The 23,079-nt window shown below is 38.6% G+C and overlaps 1 protein-coding gene across 15 annotated transcripts in view; it reads left to right on the top strand.

The window, feature by feature from the left end:
• The window catches only part of grip2a (glutamate receptor interacting protein 2a), a 29,369-nt gene that overhangs the window by 3,976 nt on the left and 2,314 nt on the right, over nt 1-23,079 (top strand). For 4 of the 15 annotated variants that reach the window (XM_067526737.1, XM_067526746.1, XM_067526742.1 and 1 more), the window contains exons 2-23: nt 1,879-1,959; nt 2,640-2,778; nt 4,436-4,581; nt 5,948-6,031; nt 6,148-6,223; nt 7,489-7,634; nt 8,497-8,644; nt 8,734-8,903; nt 10,979-11,107; nt 11,346-11,507; nt 12,462-12,648; nt 16,271-16,416; nt 16,498-16,578; nt 16,933-16,996; nt 17,464-17,609; nt 18,072-18,216; nt 18,402-18,541; nt 18,905-19,087; nt 19,192-19,351; nt 20,944-21,058; nt 21,396-21,614; nt 22,424-22,570. In XM_067526737.1, the coding sequence (XP_067382838.1) occupies nt 1,879-1,959; nt 2,640-2,778; nt 4,436-4,581; nt 5,948-6,031; nt 6,148-6,223; nt 7,489-7,634; nt 8,497-8,644; nt 8,734-8,903; nt 10,979-11,107; nt 11,346-11,507; nt 12,462-12,648; nt 16,271-16,416; nt 16,498-16,578; nt 16,933-16,996; nt 17,464-17,609; nt 18,072-18,216; nt 18,402-18,541; nt 18,905-19,087; nt 19,192-19,351; nt 20,944-21,058; nt 21,396-21,614; nt 22,424-22,570 (3,014 nt within the window). Of the gene's footprint in view, nt 1-1,878; nt 1,960-2,639; nt 3,687-4,435; nt 4,582-5,947; nt 6,036-6,147; nt 6,224-7,488; nt 7,635-8,496; nt 8,645-8,733; nt 8,904-10,978; nt 11,108-11,345; nt 11,508-12,461; nt 12,649-16,270; nt 16,417-16,497; nt 16,579-16,932; nt 16,997-17,463; nt 17,610-18,071; nt 18,217-18,401; nt 18,542-18,904; nt 19,088-19,191; nt 19,352-20,508; nt 21,059-21,395; nt 21,615-22,423; nt 22,571-23,079 lie in introns of those variants that run through there. The other 11 variants (XM_067526734.1, XM_067526741.1, XM_067526739.1 and 8 more) reach the window with 9 other exon arrangements.

Below are 23,079 nucleotides of genomic sequence, written 5' to 3'. Positions count from 1 at the left end.
TCATGTTTGTGAAAATAGGTGTGCAAAAATACCATGTTCTATACATTACTAAAACGAGTCCACTAAGGCTATTTCTGTGCTAAGGTCTGACTCATGCAGCTTTGAGCACAAGAAGGCAAAATTTTCTTCTTTCCTCGTATCCAGGGCCTGCCCAAAGGTTTCAGGTCAGGGAATGTTTGACAAAGCATTCATGCCTCTCAGCTGTCTAAAGGGCTCATCTTCAGTTGGGCAGATGTGGAGATTTGATGTGCACAGAGAGAACACAGTGGGTTTGCTGCCCTCCGAGCACTTGCTTTCCCCATTCAGCCTTTATGAGTTTTAAAAGTAATTGAAATGTCATTTATCATGTCTAACGGATATAGATAGTCTCATGCCTGAGATGTTACCTTTTCAATGATGACAAGTCTAATGGAAGTAGATTCTGCTTTATTTGACCTGTGCTGGCTGGTCTGTAGCAGGGGTCAGTCTAACACTGTGGACCGCCACTCAGAAATAAATCAAGACAACTACATCCCTCTATTATCCCCTCTTCTCTCAAATATTATATTATTCATATGTAAACTGCAACACGACAGCCACTCATATTATTACATATAAATACTATTTGTCTTACTTTCTTTTGTCAAGATAAATGAGGTGTAAATAGGAAGTATGTTTGTGCCATGGATTCATGGCAGACACAAGCTTTAGTTTTTTAAGTGATTCCAAAACTAACGTATTTAGGGTTATTTTCTTAAAAACAACCTCGAACAGTGTATGTCAAATTAAAAAATATATTAAAAATATATGTGTTAAATCTGTGTTTAGACTGACTTTTGTGATTTCTTTTCCTCTAGCTGCTGCTGTTAGTTAAAGGACTCTTGTTTCCCGCGTTTTAGAACAGCTGTTTGCACCCATCCCTTTCACCTTTTACAACTCCCCCATACCCTCATGTAAAGGTGTGACTTACCGCTTGGTTTATAGCTCACACAGTTTATGACTCGGTGATAGAAATATACAATTACAAAATATACAAAAAGTGTCTGCACTGTGCTGTATTTAAACAGTCACTGGACACTTGTGATGACTCAAGTTTGATAGTCTAACCCTGTTAATATGCTCTCCACATTTAAAAAACAGAACTTGGCACAGCACTTAACGTTCTAACATGATTTTCAATCGCTGTGCTGGACAGCTGAATAGCTAATCTGCAGTGGACAGGATTAGAGAAGTGCCAAGTCAGTTTCCTCATCGCTGTGACTGCTGACATGCTTGCATGGCTGCATTCAGGTTCAAATGAATGGGCAGTGGCTCTGTTAACCTGAGGTGAGCCCAGTGCTCTGTTAGAAAAGGGTCCCACTGTGGGTAAAAAATAAATAAATAAGAAAAAATACATTTCCCTTGCAGAGCAGATTGAACATTTCCCAGCTTTCTGTAGCAGCTGCTGTAAATGACATTAAAATGATGACTCCTTTTTCTCTCCATGCCCGAACAGTCCATTAACTTCATGCTGTTCCTTCAGGAAATATCCCATGCTTTGGTAGTCGCATGCATCAAGCCTGCTGCAAATATATTCTTGTGGTAAACTAATATGATAAACTAATAGTTTATAAATATTTTTTGCAGCAGTCACAGAGGAGTTATTTCAAACTGTTGAACTTTTTATATCACTGTTTTAAAACCAAAGTGGAGTGATGATTCTGCTTCCTGTGTTCAGGCTGATCATTTTGGTTCAGCTACTGTCTGTTACAGTTGTTTCCCTCCCAGAGCCTCCACATTACACCAGGTTCAGCTCTAAGAAATTAAGCTGCTGTCACAATTTGCACTTGAGGCTTGTGTTCTTTAAGCCTTCTGCTGGCTGCAGAACAACGCCTTCATTCTTCCCTGCTGTACCCTCAGATGAAGGACCATATTCAAAGGGCAGCAAGGAGTCCGGGGCAGCTGACCAATCACATTCATCCAGGAGGCACAGCCTTTCAGGTATAATACAGTCAAACCTGACTTTACATACTTTTGTTTTCAATTTGTTGCGTAATTCATGCTACTTCACTCAATTCACCTGTGTCCTCAAAACATAGAGTCACGTCATAGTTGCTGTAGTCTTTTGTCCGTGTGTTTATGTAGAGTCATGTGTCTGCTGTGCTTTGCTTGATGTTGCGCTGTTCTGAATGCTTAGGTTAAAAAAAAGAAGCTTGTGTAGCATACCTGTCACTGGGACAAAACCACACTTTAGACTTCACATAGTGTGATTTAACAGCACAGCACAATGTGGACCACAAGACAGAATGAGTCCTCTGATAACTATACAACCACAAATTAACCAGAATTAATGTCAGACTAATTTTAATTCACTTAAGAATAGCTTGATTTAAATTTATGCCCTGATGAGATTTTCTGTAACTGCATTTTTGTAACAAAGCATTGAATTTCCTTCTGATTAAACATGGTTTTAATGAAACACCAAACTAAATCTCCATCCTCCTCCTACTTCCTCTGAAGCGTCACAAACATTCACTCAAACAGGGAGACATGAAGGAACAAGGAAAAGACAGGAACATGAGAGAACAAAGAAAAAAAGAGTCTTTTGTTGCTTTTAAGACAGGGTTCTACTGTAAAGCAGATGCCAATGCTGACAGTGGACTTGTGCCTGTATGTGTCAGCAGAAGAGTGCAGAGGAGTGACCACAGTGGACCTAATGAAAAGGGAAGGCAGCAGTCTTGGCCTCACCATCTCCGGAGGGTCTGATAAGGATGGCAAACCCAGAGTGTCAAACCTACGGCCAGGTGGGCTTGCTGCCAGGTGAGATCTCTGCTTTGTGATGTGGTTAAAATCTGGCAACCACACCAAGCTGTCTGGACTTGTTATTCTGCTCCCACAAACATGGCCATGCTGCAAAGTTACACCATCCCACCCTAACTGCACAACTGTAGGCGTTAGATGTCAGATCAGCTTGATTCTGACCCATTTTACTCAGAGCCCATGGATTATCATTAAGTCCCTGAAAATCATACAGAATGTTTACATAAATTCACCATGAATTTAAATGTTTCACTCTTTGCTTTATGCTTTATTCAGTATAGGATGGTAATTACTCAACATCAATCCCATTTAAGCTTGTTTCTTATGTTCAGTGATGGTTTAATTAAGACTCAATTAAACAAATTTTCCCCAACATCAAAAACATGAAATTAATTTTCCCCAACATCAACAACATTAAACTAATTTTCCTCAACATCTACCACATGAAAAGAAGATGCTGTAGAAGCGTCACATTTTGTGATGATTAAGCAGCGTATGACTGAAGACTAGCATGCACACACATGCACACACACACACACACACACACACACACACACACACACACACACACACACACACACACACACACACACACACACACACACTCACACAAATGACACAGCCCCTCTGAAAATATCTTGGCCAAATGTGCCACTGCTTGTCAAGTCCAAGGAGATATAAAGAGAGACACTGTGCTAATTCTTTCAAGCAGCTTGTCTTCCCACAGCTGAGTTCATGCTTGTGTGGAAGTGCTAGCTAATTTACTGGTTGGAGAGACATGTTACTAGACAAGAGAGGGACTGGCAGTGACAGTGTGTGATGAGACTGGACCGGGTGACGGCCGGTTGGCTCTGCTGGTTAAGATGCCTGTCTGTCTGCTGTCAGTGCTGAATGGCAGTAGCCCAAAGGTGAGAGGGACGAACAGGGCAGAACATCTATTTAATTAATGAGCTCTCCAGTGAGCACTGTGTTGACTCAGAATGTCATTGTGAGACACCATGTACAATCATCTATGTCAGTGTCTGAAGAGGAGAGGCTCTCCGCCATCCCACTCCAGTGTACTCTCATTATTCTACCCATCTTCCACATGCTCTAAATTCCAATTACAACAACCATTTGGACTCAATATGATTACGCAGAAAACCTCACTGGATGCTTGCATGTCATTTTGATCGTGACCAGATCAACTGAGGGCTGTGGGTTTTCTTGGCCCTAGCTGTAACAAACTGCTAGTTTACAAAAAGAAAAAAATGCAAGTTGTGAAAACAAAAACAAAAAAAATGCTGAAAATGAAGCATAGTCATAGGCGAGTTACCCTCACAAGTGCAGGGCTTCTAGACCGAGCTGCCTTCCCACCTTGTTTTGTTTCTAACACTGTAAACTAAAAAAAAGGCATATATGCTACACAAGGTGAGTATCTTCACTACAGTTATTGTGTACTACAAGACACATTTAGTAAATAGCTGATTTTTGCAGTTTTAAGGTGTTAAATGGTACTAAAAAAGGCATGATGCAGAAATGTGCTCATTCTGAATTTTGGACTTGTAGAGCGAATTTGCTAAATTATTAACAAGCTCGCACTTGGAAAAAAACAATAATTACACAGTGAAGATGGAGCTTTTGATCCCCATGATGGTTTGTTTTTGTTTTTTAACAGGAGTGACCAGTTAAATGTAGGAGACTACATCAAGTCAGTGAATGGTATAAACCTGTCAAAGCTTCGCCACGATGAGATTATCAGCCTGCTAAAGAACATCGGAGAGCGAGTTGTGCTGGAGGTGGAGTACGAGCTTCCTCCATTTGGTAGGTCAAGCCCACAGAATAAAAGTCCCTGCAGGTAGAGAAATCCATGATGTCAGATTTTTAGATAAATAATGCTGTCGCTGAAACGGATACTTTGTGTTTCCAAAATATTTACAGTAATGACTACAGTTTATGTCTTAGAAGCCAGTGACATTTAACCCAATGTCTATGCTTCAGAGTTTTGTGATAATGTCGTGTATGTTTCTGTTGGCCAGTGTTACATAACAGAGACATATTTAAGATATATGTCTTGATATTTAACTGACATTTAAAAACAGTACATATGGAAGATTTTAGGACAAAATTAGAGACTGGCAGTTTTGGAGCCTTTTAAACTTTTTTAAACTCTCCTGGTCTCAGCCCAACATATTATTACATTATAAAATTGTAATAATAAATGTAGATTGACATGAGCATAATCCCATAGTTAATGTAATGTAATGTTAACATCTAACCTTTTTCTTTAATAAATATTAACGTATAGATCATGTCTGATATACATTTTTGCAAGTGCTTAACAAACCCCTGGAAGACTTGTACCAGTGCATCAGGCAATTCTCCAAACAATTCACAATCAATACATTGTGTATCTTCAAAATCCACAAAAGTAGGAAATAGGATTAATAAATTAGCCTCCAGATGGTAAAAGCCAAACAAAGAGACTGTGGCTTCAGATCTGAACATCCAAATGATGCAAGTCATATTCAGGCAATTTTTGTGTTTGCATTTTCTCACGCTGTGTGTGTGTTTTTGAACGTGTGCTTCTTGTACTTTAATGTCCTCCAACACCAAAACACGCGCAAGTCAAGATAATTTATTTAGTCAACACATTTCAAAGCAACAAATGTTAACCAACCCACCAAGATGTGAATTACATATGAAAGCACAAATTCAAGTTTAATTTTGCTTTTAACATCATTCAAAATCATGCACACAGGGGCTGCATAGCAAAATAAAACTGTGTTTACTCCTGCCTCCTAAGGTGATTACAAAAATAGAATTTTAGATAGATGATTAAAGATAATAGATAGTAGACCATTTTAAAGTTCAAAGAGTATTTTAAAGATTAATATATTTAGATACAGATATAAAACTATTAAATTAAAACATGAGCATATACTGTATATATTTATGATGATTAAGGTAGAAGAAACACTTGGTTCCCTTGGTCGCAGACTTAATTGGCCTCTACTGGTAAATAATTGCAATAACATGCAATTCTTTGTTCATTCTTACAATTTGACATTAAAATGAAAACTTACATAAAAGCTTTTTACTTAGGTTAATGCTTTATTCTACATGTTTAGCTTTAGAAAGATTATAGAGAGATAATTTTCTGAATCTGTTATTTTCTCTCTGTTCTTAGTCCAGACCCCCTCAGGAGTCATAACCAAAACCACTGAAGTGTATTTACACAAGGAGGGAAACAGCTTTGGGTTTGTCATGAGAGGTAGGTGGGTGGACTGTTGATTTAATATAAATTTTCAATTAATTTATTTGGTTTACTTTACCCTTGTAGCACTTATTTATTTTTTGTGTTTTGTTTTTTTTTTGTTTGCTTTGTAGGAGGCTTCCATGAAGACTGGCGCAGGTCTCGTCCTCTGGTGGCTACGTATGTCAGACCTGGGGGTCCAGCTGACAGGTGAGGGCATGAGCGATGAGTTAATGTTTGTTTGCATGTACTGTAAGTACCGCTACTTATGTGGGTTGCATATACTGTATGTCTCAATCATGCATTATTGAGCCCACTAAAATTAATGATCAATTGCAGCCGTGCACATTTCCATATTATTAATGTAGACGCTAATGGAGGTTTTCTTGATTGCCTTATCATTGTCCTCAGTGAAAATATTTGTTTGTTACCCATAGGAACAATGTGTCATTATAATATTTGTGTTGCATTACTATATGCTCGGTTCACTGCACGAAGAGCATGTTATCTTCAAACCAAAAAGGCCACTGCTCATCCCGAGGCAAATGCAACATTGCACTTTTCCACATGAAAACTAAGCTCACCATAACACTGGAGCAAACATAATTCACCATCAAAGACTTCACGGCCATTTATCTCATTTATCCTTCATCTTACCTGGAAGGGAACACTCAAGTGGAACTGTTTAATGATATACTGTGACTGGTGCCTGAATGCTTGTATAAGCATCTTGTGCTGGTCTCCTGGGTATTATTTTTACTCTCTGTGTCCTCACGTCAAGAGATCCTAGGGGCATTTTGTGCCATTCAGTTTTGTTTTTTTTTTTATTTTCAAGCCATTTTAGCTGTGTTGAATGAATATAACTCAAATATGTCAGAGGACATTCATTTTTTAAAAAGTTTAGAATTGTTATGTCAGTTCCTTAAATTAACATAGTGAAAACCATTGAAGATGTCATCTTGATCCTAGATTCATCTTAACTTAAACTAATTCATTTTTTTATGTGAAGATTTAATTTTGGACTACTGGCCTTCGAGTTTCATGTTTCATATTTGTCCACCAGATGGCGCTACTTTTTACTATTCAAAAAATACAGCAAAATTTCCCACTTTGTATGATTTTCTCCAAGGGTGCCTTGCTAATAAAATTACACGTGTGTCAATACTGATCGATGGTCTGTGTGCGTTGTATGTGTGTATGTGTCCAAATTCATGCAATTCAAATACAGTTATTATTTGATATGTATATTTCAGGTTTGAGTGTTTTTAAAAGAGAGTTCTGTAAAGTGGAAAAAAAATTAATGTTTGTTTGCATATACTGTATGTCTCAATCATGCATTATAAATTTACAACAGTTTTGGGGAAGGTGACATTTTTTTCCATTAGGATCAAATGTGATTTTAAAGGACTTCGTAAGGGTTATGTTCAAGTCTCAGCTCATTTCTTAGATCTCTTTGTCCTTCTGTGGCTCTCCAGAGAGGGCACATTGAAGGCCGGAGACAGACTATTGAGCATAGATGGGATGCCTTTAAACAGAGAGAAGCACGCTGACGCTTTGACCATGCTGATGCAGAGTAGCCAGGAAGCTCTGTTCGTGATTGAGTATGACGTCTCTGTCATGGGTGAGCGCACACACACACGCACACACACACACAAACAAAAACACACACACAGAGCAGGGCATGGTAGGACAACATTGCTCTTAGGGTAAATAATGTGACCATTTGGCTGCATGTGAGTGAGAGAAGGTACTAGTGCCCCCACCAGGTGAGTCCAACAGGCCTGAGAGTACACTTCAGCAGGGAAAGGTTAGATGGGTGATGTGTTTTATCATAATTGGTGTGTCTCCTCACAAAGTAGATTTGATCTTTTTAAAGTATGTTATTTTTCTGTATTCATTGCAGTACTTGTTTTACACATAGTTTTTTAAGCAGTATATAGTTACTCAGGAAAACCTTCAAGAACACCCTTTGGCTTTTTTACTGTGACCTCAACAAATCAAGGTTGGACATGAGCAATAGGCAGAAATTTTATTATTCTAAGCCCTGATGATGCAACATATTTGAAGGTACAACATGACAAACATTCAAAGTAATGTTCTAAAGGGGCGGCCAGAGATTTAATATTTCTCTTGTGTACTTTTGGGAGATCCACAAAGACTGATTTTTATGAAACACTGCTCAAAAGCTTATGGTGTTTTGGGTGCATGAGTTTTTATATAAAAATGATGTTGCTAAACGTGCTTGAGGCTAATTCAGGCTATTAGAAATAACGAAATATTTATAACGAGAAAAAATAAACTATGCATTTGAGACTGGCATTTAACAATTGTGCCACAGTAATTAAAAGCATATAAAATATAAATGTGATATGTGTCCTATCCCATTTGTCATCTGCATATGTATTTACATTGTATTCTCAGGTTGATATGCATTGCATAGTCTTGTGGGTCTCTGTTGTATCTGTGTGTATTATCTGTTTCAGAAGCAGTGCAGCAAGCCTCAGGCCCTCTGCTGGTGGAAATTGTAAAAAGCCCCACTGCCAGCCTGGGAATCAGCCTCACCACAACAGTATATAGAAGCAAACAAGTTATCATCATTGACAAAATACAGGCAGCCAGTGTTGCGGAAAGGTGATCTCAACTTCTTTTATTTTAATGCTCCTCCGTCAGTTTACTAACACACTTTTCTGACATGATTTAACTCTTTGTCACTGTCTCAGGTGTGGAGCGCTGCACATAGGTGACGTCCTCCTGTCCATAGACGGTACCAGCACAGAGCACTGCTCCCTGATGGAGGCCACACAGCTATTGGCCAGCACCTCAGACACTGTCAAGCTAGAGATTCTTCCAGCCAGTCAGAGCAGGCTTCCTGTCAGGCCACAAGACACAGGTTTGTTCTGCAGGGGACACAACCACACAGCAAGTCTAAGTGAGTAATTGTTCCATGAAATGGATAAGGTTATGAGGATATATGAATTAGCAAAAGGGAACACACTTAAGAACAAAACAGGTGACACAAAGAACAAGCAATTATTTTCATTATTGATATATTTGTCATTAATATTCATTTCTTTTCATGTAGAAGATGACGTATAATAAACAACATAAAATTATTGTGTTTTGTCCAACCAACTTTCAAAACTCCAGGAAGTTCAATTCACACCAATCTCTTAAATAACTTTAGAATTATTGTTAAATATTTTCTACAGGACCAAAACTAATTATTGTGCAAATTGTTATGTGCAAATTATTAATTGGCATCTTAATAAGACTTATTTTGCCAATACATTATTATTTAAAAAATTATAAAAAAAAAAATAAAAAATTATTTTAAAAATCCCCAAATTTCCTTACATTTGAAAAGTTGAAATGGTAAAAATGTGTAAACCATATCATAATATTTTAGTTCACTTTCTGTTAATTAAATAACTGATTTATCAACTAAAAATTGTAATTATACTTGTTTGTACTAATAGATCCTTTATTTAAAAAACAATCTTTATATGGTTTTTTTTGTGCAAAAGTCCAATTGGTCCTTATATATATATATATATATATATATATATATATATATATATATATATATATATATATATATATATATATATATATATATATATATAAACTTCTCCCTAAAATTACAGACATATGTCTTCTGTTCCACAAGATAAATTCAGCAATAAATTAGTACTTTATCAAGGCGTTGGGATATTATGAAAAGGTGATATTTTCACTGCTTCCTTTCCCCTGAGGATAAGCATGATTATAAGATGCAATTTGTCTAATCTCCTCTGGGGATTTATAAGACTGATATGGCCACTAAGAGATTAGGAGTTAATGTTTCTTTCCACCAGCATAGATCGAAAACACCATTTCTTGGAGATCTTCCCTAAGGTGAGCTTAATATAAGCTGGCAGAGCCAGAGCTTTGGAGGTTTGATTTAGCCCAGTCGAAACTGGTTCTTTGACAAAGGCCGGAAGTTCTTCTGGATGTATTCTGATAACATACGATTGGATTTAACCAGGTTCCCCTGAGTATGGAAAATGGAACCAAGTGGAACTATAGTCATCGATGTTACCATGTTAAATACTCCATCCCTGTGAGCAAGTTGTCGAAGATTAGACCTTTGCAAATGAAGCACCATGGATTACTGTCACATGTAACATTCAGTGACAAAATTAGCTGCATGAATCTGTAAAATAATGTTAATTATTGAAGTGTGTGTCATGCAGCAGGTCAGGTGTTTGCCTTTAAATGCTTCATAAATACTGCTTGACTAATGTACTTTTTTTTTTTTTTACAAAGGCTTTGACATGAGGAAAACGATGCCAGTCAGAATTAACAAATAGCTCTTCTCCCAGTTTTGTTCAATGCAGAAAAGTCAACAGAAATCCTCCAAAATAAAGGATGTGACATAGGCAACAGATTAAAAACATTTAGACCAAACTGTCTGCCAGTCAGACGCAGAGACAGACGTCCTCCGTCATTAGCAATTAAGCTTTCAGCTGTGCCCAATTAAGTCACAAGCTTCCCAACAGCCAGTATTACTTACTCATCATGCCCAGCAGTCCACTTACTCAGACTGTTTTTGCACTTTCAGGCCCTTTAGAAAATGAAATGATAAAAATGATCGCCAGTTTGCACTCAGCTTTTTGGAAGCTTACAAGGAAAAGTAAGGTTTTTTAGAACCCTGCACCACTTCCCATTTGACTCAGTGTGACTAACTGATTTTCAGATGCTCATCAAAATACAATAAACCACAGGATTTAATCTAGTGTACCGTGATGAAAACATTAAATATCAATTACTGTGCTCTGATTAACCCTCCAGGCACTATGTGGTGTGGTATAAATTTAGACATGGGAATGTAAGCCCGATTTCATGGGTGGAATTTAGAAAAATGTGTACAGCAGAGAAGAGGATCTGTTTTACTTAATGGATGTGTTTGCCTCCTTGGTGCTGCAGTAAAAGTGCAGAAGAGCAACCATCATCACTGGGACCAAAGCAGCAACTACTGCCATCCCCCACATGCCAGCCAAAGCAAGACATGGAGCAGCCCAAGCCACCCACACAACCAGCAGGACCACTGCAAATGTAAGTTATCACTTGTGACAGCACCGCTGCTGGCAAGACACCATAGCAGCCTTTTCTTCTGCATTTGTTCAGTCTATTTTTTTCCCAAGATGTTTCCTCTAACACAGTTACCACATTTCTTTCTTACTGTTCCATGTTCCCAGTTGCTGTATATGTGGACGTGAACAAACACAGTCACGGTGATTTCTTTTGCTCTGCACCAGCCTTTAGATAAATGCAGTGCTATGTCTCGTTGCAGCTCTGGTCAGTGGGGGCTTCTCCCCTTCCTCCACAGCCACCTCAGGCTTCAGCAGCCAGAGTAGCAATACGCTGCCCTGCCCCATCCAACCAATTGCTCCCACCAGCCCCCGTAACTTGACCGGAAAGAGGAGACACAGGAAGAAGGACCACAAAAGCTCACGTATGAAAAACCACACGTCTCTAACTTCCCCCACCTATCACACCCTAGTTGTATCAGTGAGGTTATGCCAAATAACAACAGCACCATAAACCACAGCCTCCAAAATCCAGATAAAGTTGAATCATTTCAGTATGAACAAAACGTGTACATTCATATTCATGATGAAGGATTTACTGCAGGACTATTGCATTAGGGTTTATTAATTTTAGATATGTGTACCTAATAATTTAGCAGCTGAGAATGGATCTATACGACGTCTGTCAACAACTAAATACAATAATATGAAAGTAATCTGAACCACTCTCCTTAGAAAATGATGATGATAGTTTAAAGGCCACATCACTCCTCGTGTCTTTTATGGGAAAGACAAAGATGGCAAGAAAATATGCATAACTAATACTTGCACATTAAAATGTGGTTCATATCTATTCTGTAAATTTGGTGGAAACTGTTGGTTGATTTGTCAGATACAGGTATACATATAAAACAAAGATGGTGAACCTGCTAAATATCATCATGTTGGCGCTTTGACACATATTCCTCAGGGACTGAGAAATATTATATGTAATTTTTAGGGCTGTTAATTGATAGTACATTCAATTCTATTCTAGAAAGTAGGAAGCCTGAAATACACACAAATAAAACCAAAGTCTGTTTCGAGGACTAAGTGAGGAAGTGGTTTTAAGTTGGTGATTTGAGTGAACTCAAATTTTGCTGCAGAGCTGGTGAACCACCTTCCTTTGTGAAAACAGATTTAACCGATTACTGAAGTAACCATGACTGATGTAACCTGATAAGTGACTCATTCCCTTTCCACTCCTGTCTTCTCTGTGGCTGCATGTCTTTTTTTTTTTTTTTTTGTCTCCAACAATTTCTCTCTTGCTCCATTCATCTGCCACTTCTCTACTTATGTCTTTCTATGATGTGTCCCCTACCTCTTTTTCTCTGCCTCAGTATCTCTGGCGTCCAGTTCTGTCGGCCCAGGGGGGCAGGTTTTTCATGTGGAAACAAGTGAGATCATCCTGAGGGGGGAACCGCTCACAGGTTTTGGGATCCAGCTGCAGGGGGGTGTCTTTGCCACAGAAACCCTGTCCACTCCCCCAGTCATCCGCTTTATTGAGCCCGACAGCCCAGCTGAGAGGTAACTCACTTAGACACCTAACAAGTAAACAAATATCATATAGAGAGTCACCTTGAGCTAGAGGGAGTTAGTGCTAGTCATTCAGCCTGGCAATAAAACCCCACATGTGGAAATAAGGCTAATTTTAGCCTATTGTCACAATGATATATTGTGTGAAGGAAGGGGCATTAGAGCTTCCTTTATCAAATGCAGTAGTGGGGTAGTGGGGTAGTGAACCTGAACAATGGGTCACAAGATTCACATTCACAAATGATTAAAATCAAAAATGTACTGCGTGTAAAGTTATGCTTACTATGTCAGACATGCATATAAAAGTTACTTTTTTAAAGGGCTATCTTTTTAATCTCTGAATAAAAATTTGCATCCGGCCACTGTCGGTCAGTCCAACATTGGTCCACACTGTAATATTCCTGTGACTATTGGACTTAATAAAACTTGAATAGAGACATACATGGTCCCCAGTAGATAAAGTCTATGACTTTGGAGATCGTCTGACTTTTCCTGGCAAATACTACACAACAAACAAAATACTATACCTTAATTTCTCTGGCTTAAGCTTCGTCTTAGGTGGAATACAACTTACTGTGAAGATCACTATCAGCCATGTTGCAGTAATAGTGATGTTATCCAAGTGTACCCAGTTGGTGGTGGCAAGTGGTGCTCTGACTGACACCTCTTTCCTCCTACAACCATAAAGATGAGCTAATTATACCCTCCATTGCTACAGTAAAGACTAAACAACATTAGGCTCTTCTCTAACTGCTGCAGTGCTATAATAAATTAAGTGCTACTTTAATAAGCTCCCACAGAAAAGCAATCCATCTGGAAGAGTGTATGCAGTCTACAGGGCACAGCACTCGCCCTAGAGACTGATTCTGATCTTGTAAGCTTCTAGTTCCCTCTTAGTTAATTTTAAAATGCCACTTCTCTCTACTAAATAATGCCTTAATCACCTTATCATGCTCAGGTTCTAAAAGAAGAAAAACCTCCCCACATTTGTTCTTTTGAACATTTTTCCAATGTTTACGGCTTTCTGGAAAGATTTGGGGGTCTTTAAGCAAACGGTAAATGGCCACTTGTATAGCGTTTTTACCAAAAACGCTTTACTACGTTGCTTCCCATTCACACACTCACACCAATGGCGGTGGCCGCCATGCAAGGTCCTCACCTGACCCACCGGGAGCAACTTGGCGTTCAGTGTCTTGCCCAAGGAAACTTCGACATGTAGCTGGGTGCGGGGATTAAACCACTGAACCTGTGGTCCTTGCACAACTGCCTTATCAACTGAGCTACAGCTGCCCCTGTAGAGTAGAACTAAGCACATTTCTTATTCCACTCTTACCTTTCAGCCCTTTCAATGTACCTATAAAATCCTTTATTTGGATACTCACCATATTAAACTCAGATGGTCACAAACCTGTGGCTGTATTTCATTAAAGTGTGACCTTAAAAATTTTCAACTTCCTTTCTGTGGCTTTTCTTTTAGGATGTAACTGTAGATTAATGCTTTTAAAATTCCCTCTGATTCCTTACGTTAAAATATTTCTCTGCTTCTAGCCGAAAAACTCCATATATGATCATCCGGAGAAGTTTTTTGTTCATTAGGAGTTCAGAGGATGTCATCTGGAAGAGCTCTGGAAAAGCAGGCTGACCATGATTAGGCAACTTTATAGTATGAGCAACAAGATGGCATAATCTGACCTGAAGGTTCCTCCAAGTGATGTCATTGGGAGGCATTTTTTTCAGCTAGAAGTACAGAGATGTTTTGATATAGGGTGGGTGGAGGGAGGTTTAATGGCATTTATGTGCACGTACTACCCAAACTAGAACCAAAAGAAGCAAGCTCCAAAACAGTGATTGTGTCCTCTAAGGACTGATCAACTGGATATCAGGTAGTGTTCCTGTAAATCTGCTGGTCCCCCATATGACCTCATTCTCTCAACTGATTGAGAGTGACTGATACTTTTAAGCTGCTTTTAACTCCTACTGACACCCAAGCAAGGGTTTTCAGAGTACATTCTCAGTGGCTTGTACCAGCACATATTGGTTTTTGTTTAGGCTAAGCTGTCATGCCTGCCCCTACTGACGTGGGCAGTTTATCTGAATTCTCCAGCCCCCCCAATACTCCCGCAGTTCTCACCTTTTATCTTGCACAACTATCCCTATTATTAGCTAAAGTTACTTTGGCAAGAGTGTTTGTGACAAATCTATTACGGGTGTAATCGATAGTATCACACATTATTCATGGTGCATTGATGAAGTCAGTGTTTTGTATCTATTGCATTGATCAAGATTACGTGTCTAATTAACACATAGCTGTGATCAGGCCAGGGTGTAATATGTGACAATGTCTGGCAAGATTAATGATGGTATCTGTGCCCGATTTGTACACGATTTGTCTTGATGTAGTTGGACAGGAATGACTCAAGTACAGCCCATATGATGTTGGAGTCTCAGTTTACACAGAAAAGGTTAATGAGGAGCAGTGGTTATTGAATTAATAGCAGTTGACATTGCTTCAGTATTTGCCCTCGTAATCACGTTCTGTGTAAAAATAAAAAAATAAAAATAAAATAAATAAATAAATAAATAAATAAATTCTCTCTATTAATGTGCATCTTTCTGCTTAGGTAGCAATTTAAATACATTTGAGCAAACCTTATATCCTTCTATTTTAAAATGTCAAAACTTAAAAAAATAAGTAAATTTTTTAAATGGTTTAGCAAGGGGGATGGAAACTTTTGTTTCTATAACATTTTATACATTCGACCATTTTTCTTACTTTTTGGTGATGAAAGTACTGTTTTAGAGGCTGACTGTGCTTTGTTATTATGTTAGGTTTAGGGTTAAGTTTGCATCCTATAACAATGAATGTGCATGTAATGCATGGATGCAAACTTAGCCAACAACAATCCACATTTAGCTAGTAAACATTTAAAACTTCATAATCAGAAGTTTAAAAAAAGTTATACACCTGTAAGTAATATTGAGTATATCTGTACCTGCTGATTGTACAGGGGCCTGGTGGCTCAGTGGCAGAGCATTGGATTGTGATGCAGATGGGCCTTGGCGCCGGTCCTGAGTCCGGATAAAATGGGAGGGTTGTAGCAGGAAGGCCATCTGGCATAAAAACTCGTGCCAAATCAACGTGCAGAACATGTTACTTAAACATTCAGTCAACGTGACGTGTGGCGTTAAATTTAATTATTTTTTTAAGTTTGGTTAGACACAAAAAAACAGCCAAGGACCAATTGTTTGTTTCTAGAAGAATTTTGCCCCGATTCCTCAGACACTCACAAATTTTCTTGCTGCTTTTCTTTCTGTAATAGTTCTGTGGTTGGCTATGATAGAGCTCTGTGTGAATGGACTGTCTTATAAATGACACCTTCTAAATGAATTAACTAATTCAATGAGGTTTTTGATACTCATCAGACTAATCAATTACTGGACTGATTATATTAAAAAATTGTATTTTGTTTATTGACGGCCCAGACTTGTAAGATTTACACCCAACTATGTTTTGTTTTTTATATGAACCTTTTTTGCAGGAAGAAGACTTTCAAAACATATGTTTATTCGTACTGTAGGTCTGCCTTGTGTATTTTTTTTTCTGTGTGTGAAGGTGTGGACTGCTCCAGGTTGGAGATAGACTGTTGTCCATTAATGGGATCCCAACTGAAGATGGCACTCTGGAGGAAGCCCATCAGCTGCTCAGAGACTCTGCACTGGCCAATAAGATCACTCTGGAAATTGAGTTTGATGTTGCAGGTATCGTCTTGCATAACAAACATCTTATTTTGATCTATTTTTATAGATTACTGCATATATTTATCTGCGAATCTCAATTAGAGTCCGTGGTTCCCAGTAGTGGCACGTTTCACGTTAAACTGCCAAAGAGAAGAGGAGTGGAGCTGGGCATCACCATAAGTGGTAAGTTTGGCGGCAATGGTGGCCACAGCAGGGGGCAGTGTTGCTCAATAATATTCCAGCCTTTAAAAGCCTCAACGTTCCGTGATCCATAAAACCTGGGCTTCCAAAAGCATGAAGGCACATAATGTTCTTCATTACCTCTGAATTATACTGCCTGTAATAGCAGTCATCATTACCCTTTCTGGTCTATCTAGCCCAAAAATAACACAAACTTGAAGCCAAGTATGACCTTTGTAGTAAAAAGAGAAGGAAGTTGAGTAATTATGTAATAAATGTGCAGAGGTCCAGTTAAAAGTGGTTTATTTTCACATAAGATGTCCTAAAACTAAAGCACATTATATTCTGTTTTTCCAGCAAGTAAGAAACCTGGCAAGCCCCTCATCATCTCTGACATCAGAAAGGGAAGCATAGCACACAGGTATGTCCTGTCAATACTCAATAATGCTAAACATACCAATGACCAACGATGGCTGCCCCAGCTCTCGCAGAAAAAGTCCTATCATTTTTTATTGGAATAAAACCTGTGTTGGCACTCAGAGCTGATGCAGGTCACATTAGAGAGATGGTTAGTTCTTAACACATTACGGATCAGGGTGAACTTGGTTTTTAGGCTTATGTCGGATTATTCATGAACACCGTATAACTGTATTGTGAATCCACTGTGTAATAGAAGCATAATTGGATTGAGCTATCAAAACTAGATCAGTAGGGCAGAGCAGCTACATTTCAGAAGGGGCTCAGGGTAGATTAGGGTGAGGGTGAGGTTACAGTCACCTCCACAGGTCCCACTGAGACACCTGACTAATAGGATTCTGTTTGAGTCACGAGGAGCAGCTCCTTGGCCTCACTTAATCTCTGTGATACTCTTGTTTGTGTGTCTGGTAGAACAGGCACTCTGGAGCCTGGAGACAGGCTGCTGGCCATCGACAGCGTGCGCCTAGAGAACTGCACCATGGAGGACGCCATGCATGTCCTCCAGCAGGCCGAGGACATGGTCAAACTCCGAATCCAAAAGGATGAGGACAACATTGGTACACTGATCGCTCCAAATAAAAAATCTCAATCTAGTATATAAGCAGTGATTCAAAGTGATCACAATAATTTAGGTTTTAATTTTAGTTGAAACTGTCGGGTAGATAATAATTCTGCCATGTGGTTAGTATTGAAGTTATAGTAGATGGTGGAGTCATCCTGGAACGCACTATATTATCTATTTAAGAAAAATGAGGGCCACAACAGTAAAATCACGGTTATGCATGGAAGGATCCATAAATACTCAACACTGCCATAAATAACTAAATATCATGGTATTTATCTTTAGAACTAATACTTTCATACTTTTGATAAAAGCATTACAGTAAGAATAAAATATGAAATAAAGGAGAAAATGTTATATTGAGTCAAGTAATTATTACACATCATTAGAGTTTCTTTCCTGAGATAGTTTTAACAGGGTTTTCAGGGTCTTATAATGTCTCATGTTTGTGCTACAGAGGAGTTGGAAATGTCGGGCTCTATAATCTACACAGTAGAGTTAAAGAGATACAATGGACCACTGGGTATCACAATTTCTGGCACTGAGGAGCCCTTTGACCCCATCGTCATTTCTGGTCTCACCAAGAAAGGACTGGCGGAGAGGTAAGGGGGGGTTGCAGGGAGGGTTAAAGACTAACAAGTATGGAATTCATATTTGTATTTTTTTTTTTTAATGAGTAAACAATGTCTCATCTTTTTCTATAACTAGTAGCTTCTTTGCTTCTAAGTCAGAGCACTGGCAGCCTGACAAGTTTACTGGCTGTCCTCTCTGTACTGTCTGCTTCCAGGACTGGGGCCATTCATATAGGGGACAGAGTGCTGGCCATCAATGGGGTCAGTTTAAAAGGAAAGCCGCTGAGTGACGCCATCCACCTTCTGCAGATGGCCGGAGAATCTGTCACCCTTAAGATTAAAAAGCAAGCAGATCGTATGTTTATTTTTTTTCACTCATTCATATATTTTTAATTTCTCGTGGCAGTTTACAAAATAATCTTGCAAATGTATGGTTACAGAAATAAACACAAAGAAGACAAACAGATGAATGAGGATTGGTAGATTTGTAATACTTTCATTGTTAGATACACATTCACGGATCCATATTTTCACATATAAAAGGGTGAGGGAGAAAGAACAAGAAGAATACAACAAAAATGCAAATTAGACAAGGCTATAAAAACAGTAAGTTTAAGTGTGCTTAGAAAAAAATGTGCTTTTTCTGAGGCCTATAAACGATGAATGTTTCCTTTTTAGTGTTTATTTTATGCTCACTTAAGTCAATGTTCATTGCCAGTGTCTGATGGTCGGCAGCCTTTAGACAGAGAAGCTGGGTTTCTGAGTGACGCAGAGGATGAACTGACAGACTCCCAGAAGACCAGTAAACACTCTGAGGTCTACTCTGCCACTGTGCCCAGTATAGATTCTGCCATGAGCTCCTGGGATAGTTCAGGGTTTGACGCAGGCTACAGTAGCCAAGGTGAGGTCCCCTGGACTCTTGCCGTCTTAAAGGTTACCCATTTACCTTTGTACATCTATTAACATCTCTCTTTTGTTCTTGTTTGTCTTGTTTTGTTTCTTTAGGGACATATCTTCACAAAGCAACGGATTTACTGCTCAACCCACATGAGTGGAGGCATACCAAGCACAGGAGCCAAACCAGCACCAGCTCTGCAGGCTTAGTCCACCACACAGCCCTGTACGATGGGAGATTCACTGAGGACGAGTGGGATAAGATCCCCGGGTAAGTGCTAAGGCCCAGTGTGTCCTTCCTACTGACATCTTGTTTTATGGCAGTGCAGCTCTAAGTGTTTGGAGTTTCACAGCAAAGAGTATAATTTATATATTATATATATTTTAAAATGTCGTCATACGTTTCATTTATGACAGCTATATAGTTTTACTTTTAAGATTAAAATTTTTATGTTCATGTTGATTTATAAAACCCAAAAGTAAAACAATAGTTTCCTACTGTTCTAGCTTGTGTCTGGCTGGAGCACTTTGTTACAGGTTTCAAACATCTTTTCATGTTGTCAGAAGTTTCATCAAATTAACATTTTCCCTCTTAACTTCTCAGATGGTTTCATGCAAACATTTAAATTCAGTTCAAAGTGCAAAAACACAAAGTTGTAATTTTTTCATATTTACTGCAAAAACAGCACCACGCCATTATTTAACAAAAATGACGCCAAAAATAAAAAATATGTAAGAAATTCAGGATTTAGTACCCCCTAAATCCTTTCAGAGAAAAGTAAGTTGCTGCAATATTCTGTAGATCATCAGCCTTTAAATAATCGTCAGCTTATGTGCAGTGCCGAACTCTATAAAAGCCGAAGTTTTGTTCATGACCGCACAATCGGAGGAAGACTGAACAAGCACTGCTTGTTTGAAAGGGAAACAGGAGAAAAGTCTCTTTGGTCTAAAAAGAACATGGAAACAGGACTTGAGGTTCAGAAAACTGCATCTGGACAAAGCACAAGACTATCAGAAGCATGGCACAGATGTATTCGCTTAATACTAAGGCCCAATATGATCAGATGATTTTTAATATGTTTCTACACAAAAAAGATCATTAAGAGAGGGGGCGCTAACCTTTGAACATGACTGTATAGCAGAGTGAACATTTACCCAACAATAGCATGAGAACATTTTATACTTTGATGAATAATCTCATAATACTTGTGTAACTTTACTCAAGTAGGATTATAAGTCAGTGAAGTACATTTAACACTGTTGAAATGAAAATGATTTCTATCACTACTGTGTGAAGTACATGCTTCTTTCTTTTGCCCTCTTTGGGTTTGTTGACAAAAGAATTGCACTCTTATTTTCAGTTCATTTTTATTGTATGTGTTTATGTTTTGTGCTTTTTCCAAACTGTCCTTTTCTCTTCTTTCTCAGGTATTCTCTCTCTCATCTGCTTTACTAACTTCCCACAAGCTCTTTGGTGTTTCACATAGATACATCTTCTTCCTGTCACCTCTTGTTCACACCAAAACTGTTTCCTCAGAAATCAACTAAAGCACTGAAGGATACATCAGCCCTATCTGTCTCTTCACACTTGACTTCCCTGAACTTTTGTGTCACATGCTTTCAATTTTCTTTTTTGCGGGGTGATGTTTCTTTTTTTTAACATTGAACTCTTTAGAGGCTTTATCTAATGTAGCGACCTAGAATAGGAATTTATAGTAAACTCTCACTGTGATCCTGAGAGATTTTTAAAGGGACTCTCCAGCGTGCAGCCCAAAAACTGCATTTCCCATGCTGCTTTTGTACGCAGCACCGGACTCCAGACTACTCGACTGCTCTCATGTTGTGGTTCCTGCGTTGTCATAGATTCATCAGCCCTCCTCGCTGCCATGGCACACTGAACCACAAGGACACCTTCTGGTCCCAGGCCCTGCAGGACCTCGAGACCTGCGGCCAATCAGAGATTCTAAGGGAGCTGGAGGTAGGCCGGCCCATCCTGCTCCTGTTTCCTATCCTCCTCCATCTGCTTTTGCCTATCATCTACAGTATTGACAGACTAGTGTTGGCCTAAATGATCATGCCAGATGACGCATTGGTGTGATCTGTTATAAAATCTGACTAGAAAGACCGGGCACCTGCTGACATACTGACTTAGGAAGGCTTTTGTACAATACCTCTACATCTACTCATGCTCTTTGCTCACTGTTTGAAATGATAATATAAATTTTTGTTGTTGTTTGTAAAATGCATAATTTTTTGTCATAATTTAAACACACAAAACTCTATAAATCCCTTTCATTTCTTTTTTGTTATTTCAGGCTTCCATGACAAGTAGTGCTCTTAGCCTGTACCTAGATGAGACCAAGATGAATGAAGACTCTGTGTTCCAATCTGAAAATAAATCTGTTAAGAGGAATGGAACCTGTGCAGACTCTAAGATTATCTTAAACAAGTCAACAGAAGCCAGAGATTTGCCATCCAGACCCAAAAGGGAGCCCTGTGATATATTGTCCCCTACAGCTCTGGCATTGCACAAGGTATTTCAGTAACTTAAAAAAACAAATAACATTATTTTAAAAAACACCTACAAATTTAACTGTTTATTAAACAACAAAATGAATATGTGGAAAACATTGGACAGGACCCTAACAGGCACATGTGTTCGTGTTATTTAAACCATAATTACAAACAACCAAGTGGGGGGAAAAATATCGGGAACGTCCACACAGTCACTACACAGATTACCCATTAGACAACATTACCTGAGCAGCTGCACAAGCTGCTCCCCAGACTGCACCTGTACTTGCTGAGACATTTGTTTGGAGTCTTTTGCAGCCCAGTGTGCTGTGTTTGACTTTGGTCACACTGGGGCAGCAATAACAAAGTGCATCACAAAGTGGAAATTGTTTTCAGTTGACACGTCTTACATTTTATCATAGAAAGTCATTTAACATCCCTCATCAAAGCTGCTTCCTGGTTGTTTGTGGGTAAACTGCTGGCTTTGTAATTGTGTAGGTTCAAATAACATCTTGCTTGCCTTGTACCTCACTTGTAAATCGCTTTGGATAAAAGCGTCTGCTAAATGACTAAATGTAAATATATATTTTTATGTATTTATCATATTTTAAACAAAGTCTGGATACCATGCTCTGTGCTGTATTGCATTAATGTTGATGTATTGGTTGATTTTTTTTTTAAAGCTGCTTCACACATACAGCACCAAATGACTTGAGAACAATTTTACAAAGTCAAAGCTCGTGTGTAGAAACTGCTAAAACAAAAAAGACTTATGAATATGTGCTGTGCTGTACCATCTCTGTAACACTGATGTCCACTATGTTTGAAGGTGACCATAAGAAAGGACATTGAGAGCCATGACTTTGGTTTCAGTGTATCAGACGGGCTCCTGGAAAAAGGTGTTTATGTCAATATGATCCGTCCGGATGGCCCAGCTGACCAGGCAGGGTTAAAACCTTTTGACCGCATTCTTCAGGTATTTTTGGTGTTTACCAAACTCATCTTTAAGGGAATAGTTTGAAATGGGAGGAAACATGCTTTATACAGCTTTATTGCTTTTATGTAGAAGACAGTATAATTACTGGTGCAAATTTATACCTGTACTCTAAGTGTTGAATAACTAAGGAAATGGGGTGATAAGTACAGTAAAACAATAGAGTAAAACGTTGTTTGTTTGTTTTTTTCAATCGGCATGATATTTCATGCACATTCAACAAGTACAAATGTTCCTTCATTGAAAATGAAGTACGGTTAATTTATCGAGGGGAAACAGACTTTTGCACTGTTTAGGATCAAGCTTGCATCCCTGTTCAGTGAAATTGCATGTAGGGGGATTCAAACTTGACCGTAAATCTAGTACAAGAACAAAATCAATACCGCTACTACAAATGTTCCTTCATCAGTAATAGCAAATGGTCAAAGAGTGCTGAGAAGACAAATTATCAGTGCAAAACATTTAAACATTAACTAGCTGAATGTGCTTTA

This window comes from Channa argus, chromosome 13 (assembly GCF_033026475.1).
Source record: "Channa argus isolate prfri chromosome 13, Channa argus male v1.0, whole genome shotgun sequence".
In the NCBI taxonomy this organism is placed as follows: domain Eukaryota; kingdom Metazoa; phylum Chordata; class Actinopteri; order Anabantiformes; family Channidae; genus Channa; species Channa argus.
The sequence above is the reverse complement of the archived record's forward strand: the minus strand, read 5'-3'. Positions and strand labels throughout refer to the sequence as shown.